A 26,308-nucleotide genomic window follows, 5' to 3' on the forward strand; every position below is an offset into this window, starting at 1 on the left:
TCACAGAGATAGCAACTTTGTCAATTCAAAAGCTGTATGACATTCAGACATTTTATTTAGACATTCTTGCTTATGATTTCATCTAGCTATATCTTGTATTCTTCAAAATGGAGAGAATGAGGTTCAAAAGTTTAATTACATGCCCATATAACCTGGAATGTTTTGGTTTCTTTGGAGACCTTTAAAGTCTTACATTCTCAACTTAACTGTGTTCATGACTAGGTGTTTCCAGGACATAATATGTGATCCCAGAAAACTCCATCTCTATCAGCCTCAGCTTCCTAAAGTGAAGAACAAGTGGTTTGAACTAGGTCAGTGTTTCCCATACTTCATGGTTGTGACCAATTAATGGGAACAGAGCTAGCATTTTTCAAATATAATAAAATAGAAGGGAAAAGAGAAAAGAGAAGGACAAGAGAGGTGGCAAAGAGTGCAGAGGTAGAGAAAAAGAGAAGATGAAAGAAATAAGAGGAAAACAGAGAAAAGAGTAAGTGTAGAGAGAAAAGATAATGAGAGAATCAAGAAGACAAGAGAAAGTAAAGAAGAAAGATAGCATGAAAAGAGGAGGAGAAAGAGGACCAGAAAAATGGATGAAAAAAAGGAGAGAAGAAAAGTAAGAAAAAGGAAAGATCTCATACAATGAGCCTTTGTGGTAAGGCAAGTATTTAATGAAATTTTTTCTGTTATATATACATATGTGTGTTTTGCTGAATGTGTGTATCAAGTAGTGATGTGAAATATACTTCTTACTTTATTAGTTTGAATACAACTTGCAAGTCAGTGATCTGGCTATTCACAGGATCCCTTCTGCATAAATACTCTATTTCCCTATAGTTCTTTTTACTATATTTTTAAATGAAAGGTTAAAAGGAGAGTTAAAGGATAGGAAATAAGCATATTAAAAAGATTACAACTATGGATAGAACATATAATCTTAACCCTTCAGAGGGTTAGGTATCATCCACCAAAGGAAGGTCTAAACCAGGTCTTCACAGCCAACATCTCAGGAGGGACATCTGGAGAGAGGAAAAAACTCTTTGCACACAAAGAGATTTTCCCGATCAAATCTCAGGATAAAAAGTCTCTCTCCATTAAAGTGAAAACTAAATCTTGCCAATAAATCTTGAGTAAAGTCCTCGTAAGTTATAGGTTAAACCATTCTCCCAGAGCCTTAACACCACATGGATGTGGCTTCTAAGGCAAACCCAAAGACAATGTTAATCCCGGCAAGATAACAACCTGCAGACTCTTCCTGCATGGCTCCTGTGAACTGCAGTTGGTCATATGGAATGCACTGCATCCTCTGTGATCGTTTGGACACTGACAGGTATACTCGTGACTCAACCACAGAAGCAGCTAATATATTTAAAGCCCTCCATTTCTGAAAGAGGTTGGTTGCAAGAGAAAGAGAGTGGAGTCTCTAGAAACTCTCAAATAAAACTACACTTTGTTGGAAAGTACAGTATACTACTACGTTCAATTTAAGGTGACTAATAAGTTCGCAAAGCAATCTCTTGTGTGATCTGTAACTTTTTACTTTGAATCATTATAGTCAGTGGGCCTGGAGCATTTAGCCATTTAGTTTTTGTACTTGCTGACAAAATGCTCTGTGATTGGCTCTCACATTTTAAAATATTCAATATATGAACATCTTGCTTCATTGGCTCCTTTAAGAGTTCTTTGAGAGAAAACAGTGTGTCTCGTATTTCCTATATTGCCTTCAGGCGCCTAGGTTTCAGTCATGACACAGAGCCGAAATTCGCTGCAGGCTGTGGACTGAACTAACAGCTTCTTTCTTTCTTCCTTAACTGCTAACTGTGTTTTTTTTCCTATAGTTGATTATTAAAATAACAAATAGTAGAACAGTTCTAAAAACACCACCTTTGGAGGAATAATTTTCAGTGTATTTTCTCAGGCATTCCAGTAAGTGTTACTGTTCTTCTTGGTGTGATAACTTTGAAAGCTACAAATACCACCTTCACATTTAAGGGATTTATCTTCGATGTTGATAAAACTAGAATACTTAGGCAATGATCAGTTAACAAAGCTAATGAAGGAATATTATTAAATGGAAAAAATGTTTTATTTGCAATGATTATTTTCCAGACATCTCTCTTACTAAACTGTGAATTTCTTTTTTTTAAGATTTTATTTATTTATTTTTAGAGAGGGAAGGGAAGGAGATAGAAAGAGAGAGAGACATCAATGTGCAGTTGCTGGGGGTCATGGCCTGCAACCCAGGCATGTACCCTGACTGGGAATCCAACCTGCGACACTTGGGTTCGCAGTCCGCACTCTATCCACTGAGCTACGCCAGCCAGGGCTTTAAACTGTGAATTTCTTAAAGGCAGAGATATTATCTTTTTTACTTGGGTATCTCCAGCTCAATACTAAGATACTTAATAAATTTTAAAATAATTGAATTAAATCTACCACTCCCAAGACTTCTGGTTTAACAGAATGTAAGCAAGAATTATAAAAAATATGAAGCTTTAAAAAGACACCAAATAGTAAAGTTAGCTTGTAAAAACCATAGTTCTTACTATCCTTTTTTGAAGTTTCCCCAAGGAACCATAGCATTATTTACTTCCAAAAACAAGAGTAAAATTCAATAATGCTGAATGAAGAATTCTAAAGGACTAAATACATAGTATATATAGGGAGGTAGTGTTTTTTTAAAGAACTTATAAAAGCCCTTATTATACATTGAGTATTCAATGTTACTTTTTTATAAATAAAAGCTATTCTCTAATTTAAAGATAGAAAAGAGTAATAAAACTTTGTAGAATAAATGCATTTACAATCATTTTTGCTCTTCCTCCACATTTTAACATCAGAGTCAGCCCAAACAGGTCACTAAAATAATTTTATTAAAAGGATCACTAACATTGTTTTTCATTTATAAAAGATACACTGTTTATTTCATCAAGATTATTAAATTTAATCAACCAGGTATTGAGTAGCTGATTCATTAACTTATTACATTTCCAAATTGGATAATGTTAACCTCAATCAGAAAATCAGGGCCTGGAGAATGGAACAAACCAACTCCTAAATTTCCACCGTTCCATTTAATTCATGGAATCATGAGCTAAATATTTTAGTACAATGTGTTTCAGAAAAAATTTTTACAATATTTGCTTCATTAAATGATAAGCACGAAAAGAAGAAAAAATAATTTTGATTGTCTCCTTTGCCCATTAAAATTATTTATGATTTCAACTGTTTGATTCAACAATAGTCACTGAAGCTTTACCATATACAAGACACCAAGCTAGACATGTTGGAAACATAAAAGCAATACCATCTCTGTCTTCAAGGGTGCTGTGATGTTGTAGGAGGGATAAAACATGCACAAATAACTAAAATGCAGTGTGTGGGCCCAAGTTGCTGTGTAGGCTCAGAAAAGAAAAGGATGACTGGTTGGGGCAGGGGGAGCGGTGGTAGTGATCAGTAAAGTTTTCATGGAATTAGGCCTTCATTGAATTCCAGGCTTTTAAAAGGCAAAGTTCGCCCTGCCTGACGTAGCTCAGTGGATTGAGCTCGGGCTGCGAACCAAAGTGTCACAGGTTCGATTCCCAGTCAGGGTACATGCCTGGGTTGCAGGCCATGACTCCCAGCAACCGCACATTGATGTTTCTCTCTCTCTCTCTTTCTCCCTCCCTTCCCTCTCTAAAAATAAATAAATAAAATCTTAAAAAAATAAATAAATAAATAATAAATGAAAAGCAAAGTTCAATGCGAGGGTTATAAGGGCATATAGAAGAAATTGTCATACTTTTTTTCTAAATAAAAAAATAAATGACAAATAATTTAGAAATGAAAAAATGCAAATCATGTTAAGGAGATAACACATAAGTAAGTTTGATTAACTAGTTCATGAAAAAGCAAAGCTAGAAATTAGAGTAAGAACCATGGAGGGCTGTGAAACTGCAGCTAAGAATTTGAACTTTACAAAACCATCCACACTGACATTCCCAAATGTACATTTCTAGTGCTTATCTCTCTTAAGAAGTCCAGACTTATTGTCCTACTGCCTACTCACCATCTCCACCTGAATCTCTAATAGGTATTTCAACTTCATTCTACACCAAACTGAATTCCCCCACCCCTTATTTCCCCACAGCCTGCCCAAACACAGTCCCTCACTCCCACCCCCTGCCGATACCCTTTCCTCTAATTTTCTCAGTGACTGGCAGAAGCTAGGTGAATGGCAACCCCATTTCCAAAGTTCTTCAGGTCAAAATTCATGAAGTCACCCTTGACTTTCCTATGTCCCTTTCACTCCAAATCTCTTTGGTTCTACTTTCACAATATACCCAGAATCTAATGATTTACTATTTCCACTGTCCTGGTCCAAGTTACCAACACTTCTTGTCCAAATAGTCTTCTCTTACTTTCCCAAGTTTCTACTCTTGTCCTCTTCAGTCTATTTGCAGCTCAGTAGGCAGAACAATCTTGTTAAAACCCATTGGATCATGACATTCTTTTCAATGGCCTCACATTCCACTTAAAGGCCAAAGTCCTTAAATGATGTAAAAGATCTTCTCTGTTCTTACATTCCACTCTTCTCCCTTTTGTTCACACCCCAAAATTACTCCCACTACTGCCAGCCATACTTGTCTCTTAATGGTCCTTAGAGATTGCTCCCTCCTGCCTGTCTTTATATCTGCTGTTCCCTCTACCTGGAAGGGTCTTACTCCAGATATCTATGTGACTCACTTCCTAAATTCTTTCAGGTCTTTGCTCATATATTACCTTCTTCATACAGACTTACCAAATGTACTATTTAAAGTGGGAGTGCCTCATTCCTACTCTCTTCCCCCTTTTCTGTTTTTCCTCCATAGCAATTCTTATAACATGCTATAATTTTACTTTTCTCATTTATATCCCCCCGCCCCAACTGGAATGTAAGCTTAGCAGGGCAGAGATTTTTGTAGATTGCCATATACTCAAAGTCTAGAAGACTGTCAGAAACACAAGTGCTTAATGAAAATTTGTTAAATATATCAAAATAATAGGCAGCAAGACATCATTAGAGACTTATGAGCAGAAGAGAAACACAATGAAAAGAGTGCTTTAGGAAGAATATTTTGTAATGAATGTGTGGTGTGAAGTGGACAGAGAAAGACTGAAGGTGAAGAGACAGTTTAAGACTGTATTTCAGCAGTCTGGGCATGAGGTGATCACTTAAATCATGTTAGTAACAGTAAAAATAAAACAGCAGATCTGAGACATTTAGAGGTAAATTGTACTAGAATTGGCAGTTCTATGGTGCATGAAGGAAAAGCAGGTATTGACTATGACTTGTAGTGATGATGTCATTTGTAAGAACAGGAAATATTAAAGGAGAGGCAATTTATAAAGAAATGATAATGTTCTAAATAAAAAGGGGAAAGCAAGCTTAATCTAATTAATTTATATCAGAAATAAAGGTCCTAGAATTTTCTTTGGCTTATTTCTGGAGATCCTACCATTTTTCTTATTCAAATGCACTACAAGTCTGGAATGAAGATGGCTTAGTCATTAGTTTAAGTGGTTTGGCATGTGTTATTTCTCCTGAAATATGGCTTCTTACGAAAACCACAGTACTTCTGAGTAGCAGGCAAAGATGTTAAGAAAAAGCACCTGGGAGAAAATGGCTTTTACTTTTTTCTTCTCAGAGTCACACAGTCATCATTTCATATTCTAAGTACAATAACAGCCCATTCTCCTCCTGAGTCCGGTCATCGTGGCCGTATAACGGGCTCAGACACTTTTGGGAGGTGTCTGTACACTAGTAGAAAGGGCCATGTCAGTGGAAATCATCTGATTCCTCTCATGAAGAGTGTTTTGATAAACATGTACAATCAAGAGAGTGAATCTGTCGGCTGCCCATCACTATGAGTAAACTCTACAGTTGCCACACCTTCCCTACTGTGCCACACAGCACCTGTCATATGTGGTGGGTTGTCTTCCCATGAAATGATAACATTGCACGTCTGGCATTGTGCCAGTCAAGGTAGCCTAATTGAAGATGTCCTGATTTTTCTATATCAAAAAACTTAAATTAGACTTGTAATAATGTTTTTTTGGGGGGGGGATTTTTAAATAAATTTATTGTGGGTACTCTGCGGTCACATCATGTATTTGTATTTTATTTCAGCGATCCATTTTTACCTTAGTCTTAAAACATGGAAATTTAGAGTTTGGAAAAAATCCTTCATTTACAGATAAGGCAATTGAGGTCTCAGAGATAAATGATTTGCCAAAGGTCATTCAAAAAATTATTAGTGATCATCAAGAGAACCAAGTCACATTTTTAATTCTAAAATAAATCAAGAGGCCAGTTTGGCTACAGGGTCTCAATATTCAACTTAGTGTCTTCATTAGAAACTCTAAGTTCATTCATTTCTAAAATTCTTCTTTTTTAACAACTTAAATAATTCATGCGTTCTGTTATAAAAATATCCAAAACAGATAACGAAGGTGATTACTGCTCATATTTTAGTACTCTTGCTTTTATGATAATTGCCATATAAATATATTTAAATGTTTATTTATAGGTCAACACCTTACAGAAAGGACATACCAAGCTTGAAAGGACGAGTACAGAAATTTAAAGATTAGTAGTCAAAACATAAGATAAAGAGCCAATGAGAATTATAGTACAAGTCAAAAAGGAAAAAAATGATCCAGTTTATAAATCTTTAGGAGAACATGTACAATGGAGGTGGAGATACACCTGTCGACTTTTACACACGCCACTTCAACAGTGTGGGATTTTCCCCAGGTAGCAGCATCCAGAAACTGAGGCAAACTCAACAAATCATAGTTTGAAACAACCACAGAAAATGTTGAAATCAAGATCCTAGACATTGTAAGCAGTTACTATCTAAAGAAAGTGTTGCCAGGGATGCTGCCTAGTACATAGTTTAAATTCCTTCCACTTGAGAGAGGAAGGATCCAAAGTATATTAGCCTCTCCCCTCCCCCACCAGTGAATTAATATTCCATGATATGCACCACCAGGGCTGATGGGGGCACCTCTTTTCAATGAGCAGAGATCAGGAAATGGCTATTTCACAAAGAATAAAAATATAACCTTGTAATTCTAATGTGTGTTTATGTTTTTTTTTTTAAAGTGGCAGATCCATGTTAATAAACTTTGCTCAGGGAAAAATAAAATAGTTGCTAAGCCATGGTGAGTAATTAGCCTTTTAGCATCCCCTTTCTTCAAGAATGCTTCCTCCTGTGCTGGCTCTTTTAAATAGCTCCAGTCCTGGCTGCCTTTGTTGGGCTTGGAAATTGTTCACATATGAGAGAAATTAAGCTCTCATTTAACAGAGACACATGCCTGTCAAGACCAGAGGAACAAAGACTAGTCCCTGGGGCCTGTTCGGCTCCCAGAGGCTGCCACTCATTCTGTTAGCAATGCTTACCCTTTACAGAATGTGTATAAAGCCCAATAAATCATTTCATCTGCCGTGCTTAATACACGAGAGCTCCGACCATTTTTCAAAGTGTTTTCTCTTTCTTAATATAACTTCGCAGCTAGTTAATTAAATTTTTTAAAAAACCTTCCTATTGTTTATCTTTTCAGAATGCAATAGGCATTTTTAGTCAAAAAGGTAATGAGAATGTTCCCAAACACTGCCAGCATAAACGAAGAGACAGTAACTTCTTAGATTGCTCCCTAGATCTCTTTCCTACATTCTATCTTAATAAGTAGAACTCCCATTTTGTGAATTACCAGTGCACCTCCCAGCTGCCTTTAAACCTAGATTCTGAAGCTAGCTGCAGGGGGTGCTCAGGGAACAAAACCAAAAAACAACTAAGGACCAGAATGGGATGGACTTGCTGTCCCATTTAAATTCAATACATTTTGCCCCTTTGGAATACACAGCCAACATGTTCTTTCAGGGTGGAGATTAAAACTCCTACTTAACAGCCAGCTCTTTTACTAGGGAAGTGAAATGGCTTTCTTAGAGACTCAACCAGAATACCCCTTCACACATTCTCAATTCCAAAGAAAACATGATGTTCTGAGAGCCTTCTTAAGGAGAAAAGACAACGTTGCCTTTTATGTAGAGCTCTCCTCCATACTGTCCCCTGCCTCATTCCCACACCTACTCCTCCCCCGGGAGAAATGTGAAGGCTAGGCTGGAGACCTGACAACCAGACTTTGAAAGCCTTCCAGTCTAAGCCTACTCTTATGCAAAGTAGAGAGGGTCGGAAGGGCTGTGGGGAAAGGAGTATCTGTCCATAATTATTAAAATGAATACTTTATTCAAAAATAAAATACTTGTTTAACCTGTGTTGTATGTAGAGTAAACTTACTGAAGACTTACTTCAGCAATGCTAATCTTTGCACAGAAACACTGGGAGTTCCAGGGCTGCCAGCATCAATCCCCAAGATGCCTTGAATCCTGAAATAATAAGAAGCTGGTAGCACAAGGTACTTCACCTTACTCAGCAGGGGGAGAAAAAGCAGATCTGGGCTTGATAAGTAAAACCAGATCTACACAATGGTTATATGGTAAAGTCCTGAAATTAATGGAGACCATAAACAGTCCACAAAGCCAGCGCGGCAGCAGTTTCTGCAGAACAGGGTTCGCCCATGTCCAGTTACATACTAATCAGACGTACTACTGGCACACATACTCTTTGGAAACACAGATAACTATACATGTGCTTTAGTATAAAAGAAACAAAAAGGAATAGAATTTCATCAGACTCTTTTACATTCATTTTTATGCATCATTTCTGAATGATTTATCATTTTTCAAATAATAACTTATTTTTATTTTTAAACCACAAATCACATCCAGCAGGCCTTAGCAGATGCAGATGTCAGACTGCAGTAGTACAACAAAATTAATTAAATAACCCTTGAAAAAATAAAACAAAGTTTATTTATGAAAAATGACATTAAGGTGAACTGCCTAATAAGAACATGAATTTGCTTAAATAAAACATTATATAGTTCTGTTTTAGATTCATCCCTAAAGCTCTGAAAGATATTAGAATTTTAGTGAGTAATTACCCTATTTACTTCAAACAAAATGGGAGGAAATCGGAAAACCATATTAAACTCTACCACACATCAGAAATGAAATTTTCTCGTTTTTTATCTTGCAACCCAATAAATAAACTGTAGTCGGAAAATTTATTAGGACTAGAAGATGAAACCTAACAAGCTGGAAATGAGGCAGTGGCTAAAAGAATATTCGCATTAACATGATGCTTCAAGCAGTAAACCCACTTCTGGGACGCAGAACCAAGAAGTCGCCCCTTCACGGCTTAATTGTTTTCAGACAGTCTGAGCCACACTCAGCACCAGCCCAATAGTCAGACGAAGTTCTACCGCTGAACACATCTCTTTTCAAATGAAAATGCAACACTTGGGGTGAAAACAAGAGAGACTAGGAAAAGGTGTTACATGCTATGTATGCCACTGACATAATACTTCACTAGGATATGCTGTCATTTCCTGCAATTAATACTTCGCAAAGTTATAAGGATTTTCCCCCCAAATTATAATATTTCACTTGCAACACGAAAATTAAGTTTGTGTCACCCTTTCCATTATACAGTCCTAATGCCCGAGTTTGCGTGGGCTGCAGAAATGTGTGAGGTGTGGCCTGAAAACAGGCATTTACAGGGCCCTCTTCCCAAATGTGTTTTCCTAAAAAGTCCCCACAGCTATCATTTCATGTGGCAGGCATTACAAGCCATCACAATACCCCACAAAGAAAACATGATTTTGACCTCATAATTCAAAACCTTTCAATGGTTTAAAACACAAACATTGCTAAGTGGACGTGGCTTATGCTGTGGCCAACAGGGTATTTGCCTGAAAGCTTTGTAGGCAAGACTACCTGCTGCTCTCCGTTTTCTAAGGACCAGAGTTAATTCCCATCATCTGGAATCACAGGAGGTCAGAGGCACAAGGAATTTCAGCAATAAGTTTGTACAATGGTCCTTGTTCTAAATGTATGGAAAAATGAGAATTAGTACAGAAGAATAATTTGCCGGAGATCATGTAAGTTACTAGCAGAACAAAGGCAAGGCGCCCACATCCTGAACCCAAGTCTAGGCTTCTTTCTTCCATGCTACATTTCTGTAACACTATTTTGTCCCCCGGTTGGGACGGCAGACCTGTAATAGAAGGGAGAACAAGTTCTGCAGAGAGTAGATCAACAACCAATCATATCCATATCTTGTCTTCTCCTGGGCTTGAAATCATGGCTTCCCTGAGCCAAAGGGAACATACAAGTCTATGGAATTCATTCAGTGTCCTAGACAAAAGTAGGAAAATGAGTAAGAGATGGAGCAGGCATAGGTATCGGTAAAATAGCCTGAAAGCACTGGAAAGACCTATAGCTGCATATTTTTTCCAGCTATCTGGAACCTTGTTGTTTTTGATCAACTGGAAGCTCTATTTAATCAACCAGAAATCAGATATGACAGTCAAGTGCAGGATTTGATCATCTACTGGTGATCACAATCTATCCCAGAAGTGATCATACAATAAAAGGATAGGTGCCTGATCCTTTTCTGTTACCTAAATTTTTAAAAGCAAAATAATAATAATAGTACTAACATTAATTATAAAATAATGAATATACTTCCAGTTTTTTTTGTAAATGCCTAAGTGCCTATTTTTATGTAGTTGAGATTATACTGTATTTACATTACTGTGTTCTAGGGTTTATTCTCACCTAATGTTATATTGTAAACATTATCACAAATCATTAAATATAATTTTAACTATTTAAAATTAAATATAATTTAAACTATATAAGTAAACTATAATAAATTTAATAATTTTTCTAATAGAAAAATTTTTCAACTAAACTAAAATGAGAAAAATATTTTAACTATAATTCTACTACACAAAGACATTTGCCTTGAACATTGTACTCTTAACCACGTGAGGTAGACAGTACATCACAAATCCAAGTCTCTGCAGTCAGCCCAGTCTCACTGGGAAGAAAAGGCACTGTATTGAATGGGGGCCAAGGTCCTAAACACGGTGTTCTGGTGACCTCTTCTTCCGGGCTACCAGTGACCAACTTCCCTTCCACAACAGATCTCTTAAGAATTCCAGGGATGTACTTCCACCCTAAAATGGAGTCCATAAAAGCACCCTGTCAGAGACTAATGTATCTGACAACCCACAACAGAACAAAATCCCACAATCTTAATGGTAAAACAGATGTTGTGTGGAGCCCAACTTCAAGAGTCCGACTTTGTTTTTCTTTGCCCTGATTTTACCCTTGCATTATAAATATCCCAGACAAGAGCTATAATTCTTCCAATAGTAGACTATATGTATGTTCTTTCACTACGGTCTACCTGATCTTCTAAGATTAAACCCATTAATAAACACTAGTATCTAACATTTGCCTATTTCTCTGGGCTTTTCCACATACAAAAAATTTGGGTCATCTAATAGTGTCTCCACTCTATCTTGCCTTCAAACATAAAATCTAGAAACCTGAGTCTGCACAAGCATCGCAAAGAATTACAAAGAGTAGGGTAGAGAGAAAATCTTGGAAGTAGGTTTTATTTTCTCAAACCTCAATTACTTATCACTAAGCAAGGTGATAGCTTCCTATGCACTTGGACTTTCTTCCTCTCTATCACGTTGATTCTGTCAAATCACCCCACAAGCCTTCATCTACTAAACTGATTAACTTACAGCTATCTTAACATTCATGATTCTCAGTGAAATGCAAGCAGAAAGGAAGGAGGAGCTGATAGCCAGCCACAGAAGAAAGAAAGGTCCTTCAGGATAAATACCTGAACCAACAGCTGGAGATCCTTCCTCTCCTTGAAGTTTCAGGTCCCAGACTGCCTCCTCAGACACCATTCAATTACACTAAAGTGCCCTGTACTTAACTAACTCTCTGTATATCACCAAATGATTTCTGCCACATCCAGCTTAAAAACCACCAAACTAGTACTTACTTCATCTTTTATCAAATCGCAGTGCTAAAGGAATGCTTTTCTGTTTAGGTAACTGGTTTTTGACATCATCATGGTTTTTGAAAAGGGACAAATTTATTAGACAATTAATTGAAACCAAAATCAGTTTTCTTGGTCTTTCCCCCACCCTCATTTTCCTATGAAGAATATAACTAAAAAAGTAGAAGGAGGGGCCAACTTTTGTGTGGCTGGGAAATGAACGATGCTATTACAGCGCAAAGTATGCCTGGCCTGTTAGAGTTCTTTAGAATAGTTTATCCACCTTGTCAACATGCTCAAGCACAGGCAAGTCAGCCTAGATGAGAGCTCTTTCCACCTGCACTAAGCTCAGCCATCATAGCAAATTCATCTGTATATGTTTTAAGAGGAAAATCTGTCACCAGAGTGTATGTTTAATAAAAGGCATGGCTATGACCTGACCAGCAGGACTTTACCCTCTATTCTGACCTGTGAGTTCCTTAACTTTTGTTGTTTAATGTTACAACTTTAACATCTTCTTAATGGATTGGGTGGTGGATAAAATGAATTCGGTGTTCCCCAGTGAGACATTACACCTTTTGCATCATTTATTTTCTTTTATTTTGAACAAGTAAAAATATCTGACTCCAAACATTAATAACTTTGAGTGGGGGTTACCTTATGTGAATTAAAAATGGTTATGTCAGTACATCCCTTCAGAATTTAAAAAATATTTCCCTGTGCTATATCAAGTGTCACACAGTATATCAATTTTTATTTCCCATCTCTCAAGTCTGGTATGCATACTGTTTAACTTCTTAAATTCTAAGTGTAGACATAATTCACAAAAGCTGGGCAAATGCTTGACTTACAGGAGACGGCGCACATAAGATTTATATGAACAACTTTATTTTAAACAAGAAGGACTTTGGCATTTTATGCTGCTACATCACATAACTTCATGTGTGTGTGTGTGTGTGTGTGTTTAAAAAAGGCTATAAAATAAACTGGAAAGGTTCATTTACTATCTCCCTAACTTCACAAGCACTATTGATCTAATAGAAAAGCGCATTTCAGTGTGAAAGGTGAGAATTTGACCCTGTTTTCCAGAATAATCTCCAGGCAGCTCTGTCTCATTCCTGGCCAACCATTTCTGACTGCCTGATAAACCTTACTTTCCTCTCACTGACAACTGAAATACCTCTCATATGGCAGCCAGAGAAAATTGTTGCTCTTTCTTTTCCTCTAGATTATCATGATGATAATAATTGATTAAAGTGTATCCACATCGATTATCCTATATTCACATCACTAATTTGTGAGTTCTAATTATGCATGTGTATATAGATACAAACATGCTTATACAGGCTGATACAAAATATGTCCATGTATGTTTCTCTTGGGCCTCTGAAATTATTCCTACAACTAGTATATAAGAATAGCAACAATAACAACAGTGATGGATATTATGCACTGAACACTTACTAGGGGCTTTCTACAGTGATCTCTAATCAACTAGTAAGGTACCAAAATTATCCATCTTTTACGAATTACAACATCCAGGCTCAAACACATTAAGTAACTTATCTCACAGCTAGTAAATAGCAAAGTAATCACAGAGATAATAAGCAGTAGAACTGAAATTTAAATTTTTTTAAATTTTATTTTATTTTAATTATTGTTCAAGTACAATTTTCTGTCTTTTATTCCCATCCCAGCCCAACCCCCAACCCCCCACACTCTCCCACCTCCCTCCCATTTCCACCCCCTGACCCCTAGTTTTTGTCCATGTGTCCTTTATACTTGTTCCTGTAAACCATTCCCCTTTTCCCCTGAAATCCCCTCCCCTCTCCCCTTTGGTCACTGTCAGCCTGCTCTCTATGAAATTTAAATCTTGATGTATTTGTCTCCAATACCTGTGCTGGCCCTACAAAAATTTTTAATTACATACACTCTGAAGCAATGTATCTTAACATCTATACCTTCCACTTATATGTATAAATATAGTTTAAAAGTACATTTACATTTATACATTCCTCACATATGTCAAGTTATAGTAAATTACACAAAAAGTATTTTTTAAACACAATAAAAAACAGGTTGATTTCCTGGGTTAAAATTCATTCCGTATAGATAATAGAAGTCAAAGGGCATCTGAAAATTTATTTTCTAAAAAAAAATTGTCTTATTATGAAAAATTATGTTTTGTTTTCATTTTAAATATCTCTCCAAGGCACAAATCTCATGCCAACAAATTCATATCTTGCCACATGTAAACAAAAATCAAGTTATTAGAGCTAACTAAATTTATTAAAATTGTTTGAACCATAATCCATGATATGCTTTCTAGCTATTAAGTAAAATAGCTATGACCAAAGTCAAAAGTATATTTCAATGATTCAAGGATTATTTGCTTAAGTTACGCTCCAAACTTCACCTATCTAATGGTAGGTAGGTAGGTAAATAGAATGATAGATAGATAGTCCAAACAATTTAGGGTTCACATTTAATCATTTAATCTGCATTACACTGTATAAAGCAGTATTTCTCAATCCTGATTGCCCTCTGGAATCATCTGGAGAGCTTTTAGCGGTCACCATCTGGGACTGTACCCAGACCAATTAAATCAGAATCTCTGGAATGGGACTCAGGCATCAGTATTTTAAAAAGGCTTCCAAGTGATTACAAGGTACAGCCAAGATTGAGAACCACTGGAATCAAGTGCTGTCACTATGTCAGCTGGAGATAGCTGCAAAAAGATATTAACAGTAAAGGTGACTGACCCTCAGTATCTCAATATGACCCTCATATCACTTTACAGCCCCCAGAAAGTAATATAATTAACTATCTAAGGAGTTTATATGTAAATACCTAAAAAGTCACTCAGCCATGAATACATTTCACACTACCTTACAAAAATATTCCAATTATGTTCTTTTTATCTTTTTCCTTGTGGGTATGTACCCACCCACAGTTGCAGTAGTTTTTGGATATAAACTGATTCTAATAACAAATCTTCCATTTGTTTCCACTTAGAGATAAAGGGAATGTAATGAGATTTTAGATGTTAGGCACTATTATCCACATTTTGCAAACTGGGACACTAAAGTGCACTGAGATTTATTCAAGTCACAAAAGGGCAAATCGAGACACCACCTGGAAGGCTGAAAACAGCACTAGATTAGGAGTCAAGAAAGCCAAGCTCCACTCCGGGCTTTGACAGCATTCAGCTGTTGAAGCTTGCGCAAGTCTGTGGTCCACGCCTCAGTTTCCCTGTGTGAAGTAAAGGATTTGGACTAGAGGCAGAGTTTCAAAGAAATTGCAAAGAAACACAAAAACGGGGACTGACATATATTTGGAAATGTGCTATTTCACCAAATAAAATTACTGGAAAGCAAAAAGAAAGAAAGCACAGACCATTTTTTATCACCTCCACTTCATAAAAAGGAAGGGCATTTTAATTCCGAAGAAGGTAGAAACAAACAATCTCAGGGTCATTTTTATGTCTGACTTAACAATAAACTCACTACATTGTTATTCAACAGGAATGGCTGAGTGAGTGAGAACCATGGGGACCTGGGTTTCTAAGTTCGACATTCTGTTAAAGAGGAAGTGTGGTGGAGGGGGCATTTAATACCTTAGTGTGGCTCTCCTGCAAGAGTTTCCCAAAATTCCATTATTAAAGAACTACCTACATAATTTTTGCCATATTCAAGTACCCAATTACTATTAGCTTAAGGTTGTTATTTAAATTGGCTTTTTTTGTTTAATTACATTTATTTCAAAAGGAACTTAATATCACTACTTCAAACAGAAAACTAAAGTCACTTGTCACAAATAGAAGATAACCAGATAACCATGAAAATAAAAGTTGTATTTTATTTTATTTAAATTCTAGTTAAGCACTACTGCTTCCAAAGGCCCTAAGACTAAGAAGATCTCTCCCTCAGTCTCTCCATGCTCCAAAGAAAGATTAGCACATCCTAGAAAGGTATTAAAGACTAACACTAAACCGAGCCCTTGCTATAATCAGAGAGATCAAGAAAAAAATAGAAAAGAGACACCTTTTCCATGGGGAGTGATTCATTGTTATGTGATGCCACATTCTGGCACTACCTGGGTCATCCGCCTACTCTGCACGGTCCCCTCCTGCCTCTGAAGAGGTAAGGCACTGTCCCTCTTTCATTAAACAGGGAAAGCAGCAAAGACTTTGGTTCGCCTGAATTTTTAGTATCACAGTTTGAGAGAGAGCTGGGGAGTGGAATCTGAGAGATAAGCACAAGTAGATAAGATAGAGGAGGGAGGGTCAGCTGGAGGGGGTTGGGGAACTAAAGGATAGTGCCTGAAAAGCATTGAAATTCACATCAGCTTCTGGTCTGCTGAATAAGATCTTTGCCATAAAAGCCACATTTAGAAAATGGTAGCAAGCTGATTGATAATTCCATGCAGTAGCTCATAGGATCTGGTCAGGTATTGCTTCTTCTTATTTCTAGGTCCACTCCAACTTTAACGAAGAGTCTAGCATGATTAACTAAAGCAAAGTTTCGGATCCACAATAATAATTTATGTTTTTAGCTCTGAAGGCTGTTGCTGGCCGTTGCTAGTCATGAAGTATACAGCAGCTTTACCTATGCTTTATAATTCAGAAATCTCACTATTAAAATGTTTGAAGCAAGCTACGGAGCATCTATCATTACTTAAAAAGTTAATTAGATTACATAAAAGAAATAATTAGATTTGCATTTTTATCTTGGTTTTAAACTTCCAAAGAACATCACAACAGCCTGCCTGTGGGCAATTAAAAACAGCATACAGCAGAAAAACAGAGGAGAGAGGGTCTGTTTTTCCTGGCTAATTCATGATTGAAGATAGAATTACAAAATATTTTAAGGGCTTGCTGAAGCTGGGGGCTAATCCTAAACTTCTAAGCTTTGTTTATAACCCTCATTTCATTGCAAGAGAGTATCAGATACATGTATAGTGCCAAACAGAAGTATCAAATTACTTCCAATGGGTTTATTTGGTCCTTTCAGAGGCCGTTGGAAGGAGATCTGTTACCTGATCAATAACACACAAAAAAGGACTATTCACTAGAGCCAAAACAGGAGCACTGTAATTGCTTTTTGTTTATCAATGCTAAATACAATTAACAGAGATACAACATAAGACAGAGGGACTATGTGAGACCCGGAGGCTCCTGACTTTCCTCAGTTTTTCCGTTGGCTGCTTCAGCCATTTCCCACAGACAATAAAGGCAAAGTCCAGCCCTTAAAATTAGAGGTCAATTAGATACTTAATGATGAAGCATATCTTCAAATATATATCTATTATTATTATCCTAGCAAAAAATTAATTAACCAGGTCATGCAGGCCATGAAGGCTAATGTACAAAGTAATTATTCCTGATCTTTAGACAACTCCTGCACATAAATGGTAGTCCTTATTCTGCTCAGCAGATACCTGAAATGCTTGTAGTTAATCATATTGAAGGAAACAAAAGGCAAGGATTACCTCCTAAAAAGGTGAGAGTACAACTCAAGTTATTCTATTTAATCATTTAAGAACAATCACCTCCTCACTTATAATATTAACATCACTTCTGGTTAATAGACAGGAAGAAAGAAGATGATGTATTTAATAGTGTTCTACCATGTGACAAACACACAGAGACAAAATACACAAATAACACACAGGAATATATTATAACCAAAATAGAAAACACTACGTATGAAAAAATACTCATATACCCTTGAGAGAAACATCAGTGAAGACCAACACTTGGCTTTGTAAATAAGCAGCATGTACCACAGCATTTAACAGAGTGAGTTTTTGTCCAAGACCAAGAATATCTGCAAGGCAGCAGCAATGGCACTTACTCGGGCCTCTCACAGATTGAGCTCACCGGTTAATAAATGTATTAAAAGATGAGGGGAGGGCAATTGATACTGTATTTTAACTGTAAAAATTAACAAAGAGCTAAGAATTTCAAGATTCACAATTATACTCTAGAAGGTGGATGTATGAGTTGACTAAATCATTGGCCCTGGCCCAGGAAGCCAAATGCCCAAATAAAATCTACCAGCAGTCCATTCTTAAGAGACAATTGTTGTTCGGTCAGTGATATAAGGAGAGGACACTTTCTCTGTATAGCACACAGTACAAGCCACTTGAATACCATTAAAATTGGGGTCTGAATGGACATAAATAATTGGGTAACACCATTCATGCCTGGAGAAGTAGGTTCTTCACAAAGATATTTTAATGAGCTGAATTCTCTTGCAAAGATTAAGTTCTAGCAGCAAAATACCCTCATTAAATGTGTTCCTATTGAAATACTATCAAAAGAATGTGTTGTGTCGTATCCATGAAGAGTATCTCCTCTAGATTCAAAAACTATGACAGAGTCAAATGACGGTAAATGAATAAATACATGCATGGGTGGATCAAAAAATCAGGATTTACAAACTATGTCTTGTTTTGCTTAGACTAGACTTACAGGGGTGGGCAAAGTAAGTTCACAGTTGTAAGTACACAAAACACAGAGTTTATTCTTGTATTATTATTGATTATCCTATTATTTATTTGTATTATAACTGTAAACCTACTTTTGCCCACCTTGTATAGGTAATAGTTGATTAAAATACTGTAAATATGCTTTGATACAGCCAATGGATTAAAAGAAAATTTTGTTTCCTTTTATTTAAACTTTTTTCTATTGTTGTTCTATTACAGTTGTCCCAATTTTTCCCCCAATGCTCTCCCCTACCTCACCAGAAAATGTTGTTTTCTGATCAACATAACTCCAAAATAAAATTCTTCAAGACTGGTAAGAGACAGAGCAGAAGAAGGAGAATGACATTTGAAGCAGTTACCCATCCTCTCGAGCTAGAGCAGGAGACTCAACATTCCCAACTCCATGAACCCACATTCAATGATCTACTAGTTTTGCTTTCCATAGAGTGGATAAATACTGTGCTATTCTTGTCCTAAAAATAGCAAAATTATCTAACTTTTGTGGGGGCTCCATCCACATCAGGGGAATTACTTAATATGTAACAAATGAGGAATCAGCATTTTCCCCAAAGCACAGAGGGATTTGAATTCATTAAGCAAACAGCCTCCTAAAAGGTCTGTTAATATTAAAGCATTTTAATAATTGTTTAAAGTTATTAACCTGATTTTTAATGGTAAAAATGGACTCTTCAAAAATATTAAAATATTCGTTCCCAAAATCATTCATCTTACTTTTCAAACAAGGCTTACATGGTTTTAAAAGTATGTCTTTCAAAACTTAGTTGGGCTTTACAAAGGCAAATTATATTAAAAAAATTATATTCAAGGAAGAAAAATATATATAAATAAAATAATTTTAACTGCATATATAAATTTTCAATGAGTATAGATAAAATAAGCCACTAAAATAGCATTACAATAGCACCTTAATCATACCTTTTCCTATTTCTAGTGAAAAATCCTGCTTTTAAATTTGTGCAAACCATTCAGGTTGCCATTCGTTTCCACTACAATAGGCCCAGATGTGTTTGTGGTTGTTATAAGAGGTTAGATACTCTTTTCTTTCTTTCTATTACAGCTTGCAAATTCCAAAACAGCAGCACTAATTCTGCTGTTGTTTTGAAGTTGCTGTTTAAGAAGTTGGCTTTCTGAACCCAATGTAAAGTGCAGTCTTGCTTGGAACCACCTGACACTCACGGTCCACAGCCAGTTGCCAAGGCCCCATCTCGCAGACTGTGTTAGCTATAGGTTCTAGGACTCAGGATTTCAAGAAAAGAAAAATGGTCAAGCTTGCTCAAATTGTCTCCATATTTATTTGCTTTCAGAAGAGAAGTTAGGTTTTGTGTTTATTATTTCACTGTTTTGTTTCCAAAAGGGAGAATATTTCTTTCATGATAGAAAAATGTTAGAAGCATCTCATGCTTAAATCTCATTCTCATGTTTTGCTCAAAAAATATATTAAAAATTGGCCCAAAAATAATCTCTCTCCTAAACTTGATCATGTCTATGACTTATCAAAAGCCATGTTTAAAAATACAGTCAACCCATTCCCCTTTCAAAAAAATAACTACAAGTCTGGATAGTAAATAAAATGTCAGAGATAGAATATGTGTTGTGTAAGGAATGAGTGTTTTTCAGCATTTAAAAAATTCTTTCAATGGTCTCATACTGAAAAGATAAATACTGAGAAGATATGCAGTAAACAGTAACTCAGGACAGAAGAAAATGTAAATATAGGTTATTGCTTCCTCTTATTTTTTACAGTATGAATCCTGGTTACAAAGAATCCTGTATTTCTAAAGTGAATATAGCTCTGACACTCTGAATCTCTCTATGCTTTTATAATTTATACCACTGAGATCAAGTGTTGATTAGCTTCATTTAAAAAAATTATACATTGAGCAATATCCACAAATGTTAAAAGCAATTAAACTTCTACTAGAAAGCTTGGAACAACTATTTTTCTATCTCCTCAAATTGAACATTCTGATGAATATTTTAAGATCAAGTGCTAGTTTCCAGAAAAACACATCAATTTCATGTAGTCAAGATGTAACTATAAAATCATATGTAATCAATAAATAGTAATAATACTTCATAAAAATACTTTGAATTGTTTGCTATTCATCTGAAAGCCTCAGTACCACAGGCAAACACCAATTAAGACAGCCACTTAATACAAACAACATTGAACTAATAAGTGAATACAATCAAAATAAAGAAGTAATGAAGAGGTAGTAAAAAACATTAATAAATAAGTAACTGATATGAGAACATCTCAGGGAACTTCTTCCATTGGTGCTTTACAAATATGACAGAGAGAACTAAATGATCAGGGTATTTAACACCTACTGCGTTTTTAGAGAGGGACTTTGAGAAAAAGGTAGGAAGCCACAGGCTAAACATCTTGACCTTAGTGAGAGGAGACACACTGAAAATTCTAATAAGGGCAGAGCAAGAGAACACCTGGACTGTTATTTAATTAAGTATCTCAGCATGAGTTATAAAAGAGATATCAGAATGAGAAGTTATTCCAAGATTTAATTATCAAGGCTGACTGTCAAAAACACCAGAGACACTCCCTTTCCTCTACATTTGAACTCTTGATTCTGAAACATACAGACTCACATATGGAATACAGAATCAGAACGAATTTTAAGACAACCACCACCACAACAAACTACTGGTTAAAACCTCCTCATGATGATAGCCCAATGAGGTACAGGTACTTCTTCAGCTGGTATTTTAAATGCAGTGAGTACTTCCTGGAACACTAAGTATGATTAACAAAATGAAGCAAGGATCTAAGTTAAAATCACTGGCTTTCATTAATAAGGTAGGAGATCAGAGTAAGCTATGACATTATGTGAATGATTTTTTAAGAATACAGAAAGGCGTAGTATTAATCTCAAGGAAAGAAATAATAAAGTTCAGAATATACTATGCCAACTAGGCTGAATCACAGAGCTCAGTGGTCAGAAAATACCCACAGCAGCCAAGAGAAACAGCAGAGGCTGTGGTGGGTACATAATAACTCTGGCATCAGTATTCCTGAGGATTAATCATCAGACAACCACCCCTCTGTTGCTATTCAAAAATGGAGACCGCTTCCTTACCTATCTCAAAAAGCTGTGAGTTGAATTAACCACCAAGTACACAAAGGAATGACAAAAACCAAAATTCCTTCCCAGACCATTGTCATTATGACCTATATACAGTGTTACTCTGCCACAACAAAAAAAGAGAATTTCTAAATTGCATTATAATTATTCAGAAACAAGTTATTCTTCCTCTCTAGACTATAAGCTCCTTGAAGACAATCATTTGTTAATCTTTACATTGCCCTCAGCATCTAACAGAAATGCAATTAATATTTGTTAAAGAATGAATTAATTATTACCAACATTTTCCTAGGTAATAAGACTGTTCTCACAGCTAGCCAAATCAGACAGTCCTAACAAGTTAAATAAACATCAGCTTCTCCCCATGATACCGTTAGACAAAGCAGGCCGTAAAATACAAAGCAGAAATTGGTTGGGACAATCAACATAGCATGTGTCAGCTACCTGGGAAACCACTGGGTTTCCAGGAGGTGGTGTCAGGCAAATGGCAGAAAGAAGAAAGATAGGATTTTTTCTTTGGCTTATGCATCACATCACAAAGGATGCTTACACCACCACTTAGTCGATATTTCCTACATCCACTTACACAACTGTATACAGCATTCTTGAATAGTAGCCATATTGGTGCTGTTTACAAGAGAGGGGTGCATTTGTAACATTTTAAATTCCATTTTCAAGGAGGAAAGTATCTGAATATAATCAAACGAGAGTAATAAAATACACTGACCTGGATCTGTTGCTGCAGGAGATTAATTTTGTGCTGCTGTTGCAGAAGTTGCTGCTGTTGTCTTGCAATCTATCAGAAATAAAGTTACATTAAGTTAACATGAAATGCTTACACCTTTGCCATTACTTCAGGCACCTCTCTTGGTATTACAAGAATGCTTTACTGCACTTCTATATGAAAGAGTTCCTATAGAATGAGAGAGGCAGAACCAGAAATTTGGAGAAAAGAAACAATTTCAAACTGGTGCCATTTCTCTGCTTACCCCCCACTCTTTAGCTGTCAGTGAAAACTACCCCTCATGTCACACTTGTGAGCAGCTCATCTATATCTTCACTGGTCATCTGGAAAGAATGGGAGTTTTGAAATCTGACCCTTGGGGAATAAAGATGGAAAAACTCTGGCTACATCTTTCTAAAGAGCTTAATTGGATGTAAAAAAAGTAAAATCTATAAGCAGAAACAGGAAAGAAATTTCTATTAATTAGAATATGGTTGACTTTGGTGAAGCCTTTTCTAATGTAAAGAATTTCAGAACTGAAAAGACAAATATTGTCAAGGGAATACCAAGAAAACACAGCAAAATGTCAAAAATCATGATCTCTTTTTGTTGGTTTACAAAGGTACATCAATGAAGTGAAGAACAAAGCCTTTTTTAAAACAAAATTTAATATTTATCCATTTATCTTTCTGAAGGCAATCTGTTACATTCCCCTTGCTTCATCCAACAACCAAGTTTAATATCTTAACATATCATCTGGTCTATAAAAAGAAATATTAACTGCTTCATGCAAGCCCCACAGAAAACCTAACCTTCCCCTCAGGAGAACAAACAACTTCTTTAGAGTAAGGGTGTTTACTGTGAAACCGAGTTAGGCATCAGGCTACTTATTGCCTGAAAAGCTGAGCTGCTACAATAGCTGGAGGCCCAGGGCAATACCCCTTAGAGAGAACATACTCTGACCTAGAAAGGCAGAGAGAAAGTAGCTACAGAGGTCTTAGACTGATTTAGTGGTGGCCTTTAGCCAAGAGTTATGGTAGGGGCGGGGGGGGTGTCATATTTTTTTTCTTTTTCCAAAAACCAATATTCTAGAATGAGCAATGTTGGATGTGAAAATGAGTGTGGATCAACCCCCAGCTCTATGCTTTGAATCTTTTTGATGCTTTAGCTTAGAGCAAAGGGAAACACCCTAATCACATTTTCATTCCACAGAAGATGATGAAATAGCAGCCTGCTCCCAACTACTGCTTTAAGGTTTCTGGTGATGACTGGCTCATACCGGAAGTCATGATAAAGCTGTCCCAAACAGTTTGAGAAATAAGATCATTTCTCCCCAAAGCACTATAAGCAAAATACAAACAGTACCTAATGAGGTTGGAAGGGCCCACTTTGCTTGGCATCATTCAAATTAGAAATGGACATGGGCAGGTTGGGGAGATGGGTGAAAAGGGTGAAGGGATTAAGAAGTATAAATTGGTTGTTACAGAATAAACATGTAGATGAAAAGTACAGCATAGGGAATATAGACAATAATATTCTAATAACTATGTATGGTGTCAGATGGGTACACGATTTATCGGGATGATCACTTACAAGTTATGCAATGTCTAATCATTGGGGTGTACACCTGAAACTAATATAATACTGTATGTCAACTGTAATTGAAAAATTAAAAAATGATATAAATTTTTAAAAAAGAAATGGACAACTCACTCACTCACTCTGTGACTTTAGGTTTGGATGCTGGATCCTCTGAATATTTATTTCCTCTTAGCAAACCAGTGAAACACCACTAGGCATCTAATATTGATGGTCCCTCATAAATGATAAAGTGCTGCATAGAAATGCATCCAGAACACCACAGTGCAATTACTATCATCCACTCTAGACGTATGGCTTTGACACAGTGAAGTATGGTACATAAGCACCATGTGGCTCAAATTCTGAATTTTATTTGCCAATCGGTTGAGCTACATGCTCGCTTCATTGAGCATGACAACCTAGTTTTAAGTGTCATTTAATTTTCATTTTGAAATATAATTACAAAGTGTTCACTGTAAGATATCACTCGTCTGCAAATGTGTCAAGATTAATTTGTGCTAGCTTATTCACAAGTGTCAATAGTTAATTACTGTGTCATCTCTGGATGGCTAAATGACATTCTAACTTCTGACTTTTTACAGTGTTCCTTTATGTTATTTTCCATTAGGGGCTGAGTCCATATTCCTACATGTGGGCAAATATTCAAGCATATAAAATACCAGACGTCACAACTCATTAAAATCAACAGAGCATATATTGCTCTATATACCCCTATAAAATACATTTAACTGAAAAGATAATTCCAGTAATAATGTCAGATCCCTAAAAACTGCGCATTAATTTGGGTCTGTCTGATCTAAAGCATCAGGAACTCCTCTATAGGATCACTGCTGTCAGATGAATGCACTCTTATGAGACAGAAAAAACATTTGGGAAAGTGATTTATGTGCTAAAAGACATACATTTAAACTTTGCTACTTTTTCTTCCTTCTCACTTCTAAATTAGTGAAGTTGAATCCCTATTGGAGCCGAGTGCTAATTTGTGTTCGGTGATTTACCTCTGCTATAAATAGTGACCATATAATTTGGCATCCAAACCTGGACAACTTTTGCAAGTGAAGGGGAGATTGTGAACACTTATTCTGGAAAACAGATGTGTGATCCCCTTAGCTTTAAAGTTAGAAAAATATCATTGGATCTGTGAGCTAAAGATCCTCAGAGTTTTTCTAAACCAGAACGCTCTTTTTTTGGATGAGAAGAGTAAGGCCCAGACAAAAGTGACGTCCTCATGGTGAAGCTACATTGGGAAGACAAGAGCTGCCTATGTGAACAAGCATCCCTGAGTAATTAATCAAATCCAAATGTTCTGGAACCACGTTATCTTTTCAGTTATGCCCAGGTGCTCTGATGTCTTTCTTTGTCCTCTCTGTAACCCCTCAGTATTCTTGAAGACCCTGATTTACAAAAGGCTTCTTTGTTTCTCTCCTTCTCCTTCTTCTTTTGGGGGGAATGCTTATGACAAATAAACCAATCAACGTGATTGCTCCCTGAGCTTGGCACATTCCACTTCTCCTGTTTGTCAGCTCCCTTTGCAGGGCTCACCTGTTCTTGCTGTTGGCGAGCAAGGTCCATTTGCTGCCGTTGTTTCTCAATTTGTGAGGCTGCCAGTTTTTTCTGCTCATCGTGCGCTGCCAGGAGCTGCTCCCGTAAACTAATCAGCTGGGTAATCATGGTAGAGAGCTGTCGTTCTTTTTCTGCCAGGCTCTCAGGTGTACCTAAAATGGAAACAAGAAGATATCTCACAAGTTTGAGAAAAGTATGAATGAACTGGGGAAAGGGTAGGAGGGGGACAGAATTAGAAAGGGAGTACCCTAAGACACGTGAAGATATGGGGGAATAACTGGAGGTCACTGTGAGTGTAGGAACACTACAGAGTAAGGGATGTAGTGGATGCTATGGTTAGTCATTGCCCCTTCCAAGAAAAAGTATAGCTACCAATAAAATTCTCAACTTGCTCTTCCCTCTTGCTCTTAAAAACCAAACCAAACAAATGCAAAAAAAGCAGAATTACTTAGTCCATTCTCTCTCTTTCACCACACTCCTCTCCCTTCCTCCCCTAAATCTATCATATCAAGCTAGGAAACAAATGATACTTAGTACCAAAGATTAGAAACTGTGGGTTGTATTAATATTCTATAATCACTCTATCCTCAGTGGCTGACATAGGATTTAAGATATAATAGGTGCTTAATAAATGTTATTTAAGGAATTCTTTTTTGGTCATGTCCCTCATAAAATTTTTCTATTATGCAAAGATCTGTCTCTGAAGCTCAGAAGTCAGGGGTCACTCTCTTGGCCTTGGACAAAGAAACAACTGCCTTCCTTGCCCCAGGTAAGAAAGGATTGAACCTGACTTTTTTTTCCCCCTGTGAGGGGATCAAGCTGAAGTTCCCAAGTTCATCCTTAAAGGCAACAAT

General features: G+C 36.6%; 1 protein-coding gene across 5 annotated transcripts in view; it reads right to left on the minus strand.

The window, feature by feature from the left end:
* Positions 1-26,308, minus strand: part of SOX6 (SRY-box transcription factor 6) — a 607,033-nt gene that overhangs the window by 179,250 nt on the left and 401,475 nt on the right. For all 5 annotated transcript variants that reach the window (XM_045825240.1, XM_045825238.1, XM_045825237.1 and 2 more), the window contains exons 7-8: positions 25,434-25,606; positions 22,293-22,361 (exon numbers count right to left, since the gene is read on the minus strand). In XM_045825240.1, the coding sequence (XP_045681196.1) occupies positions 22,293-22,361; positions 25,434-25,606 (242 nt within the window). The remainder of the gene's footprint in view (positions 1-22,292; positions 22,362-25,433; positions 25,607-26,308) is intronic.

This window comes from Phyllostomus hastatus, unplaced genomic scaffold (genome assembly GCF_019186645.2).
Source record: "Phyllostomus hastatus isolate PE091 unplaced genomic scaffold, TTU_PhHast_1.1 phas_scaffold_585, whole genome shotgun sequence".
NCBI classification, from domain to species: Eukaryota; Metazoa; Chordata; class Mammalia; order Chiroptera; family Phyllostomidae; genus Phyllostomus; species Phyllostomus hastatus.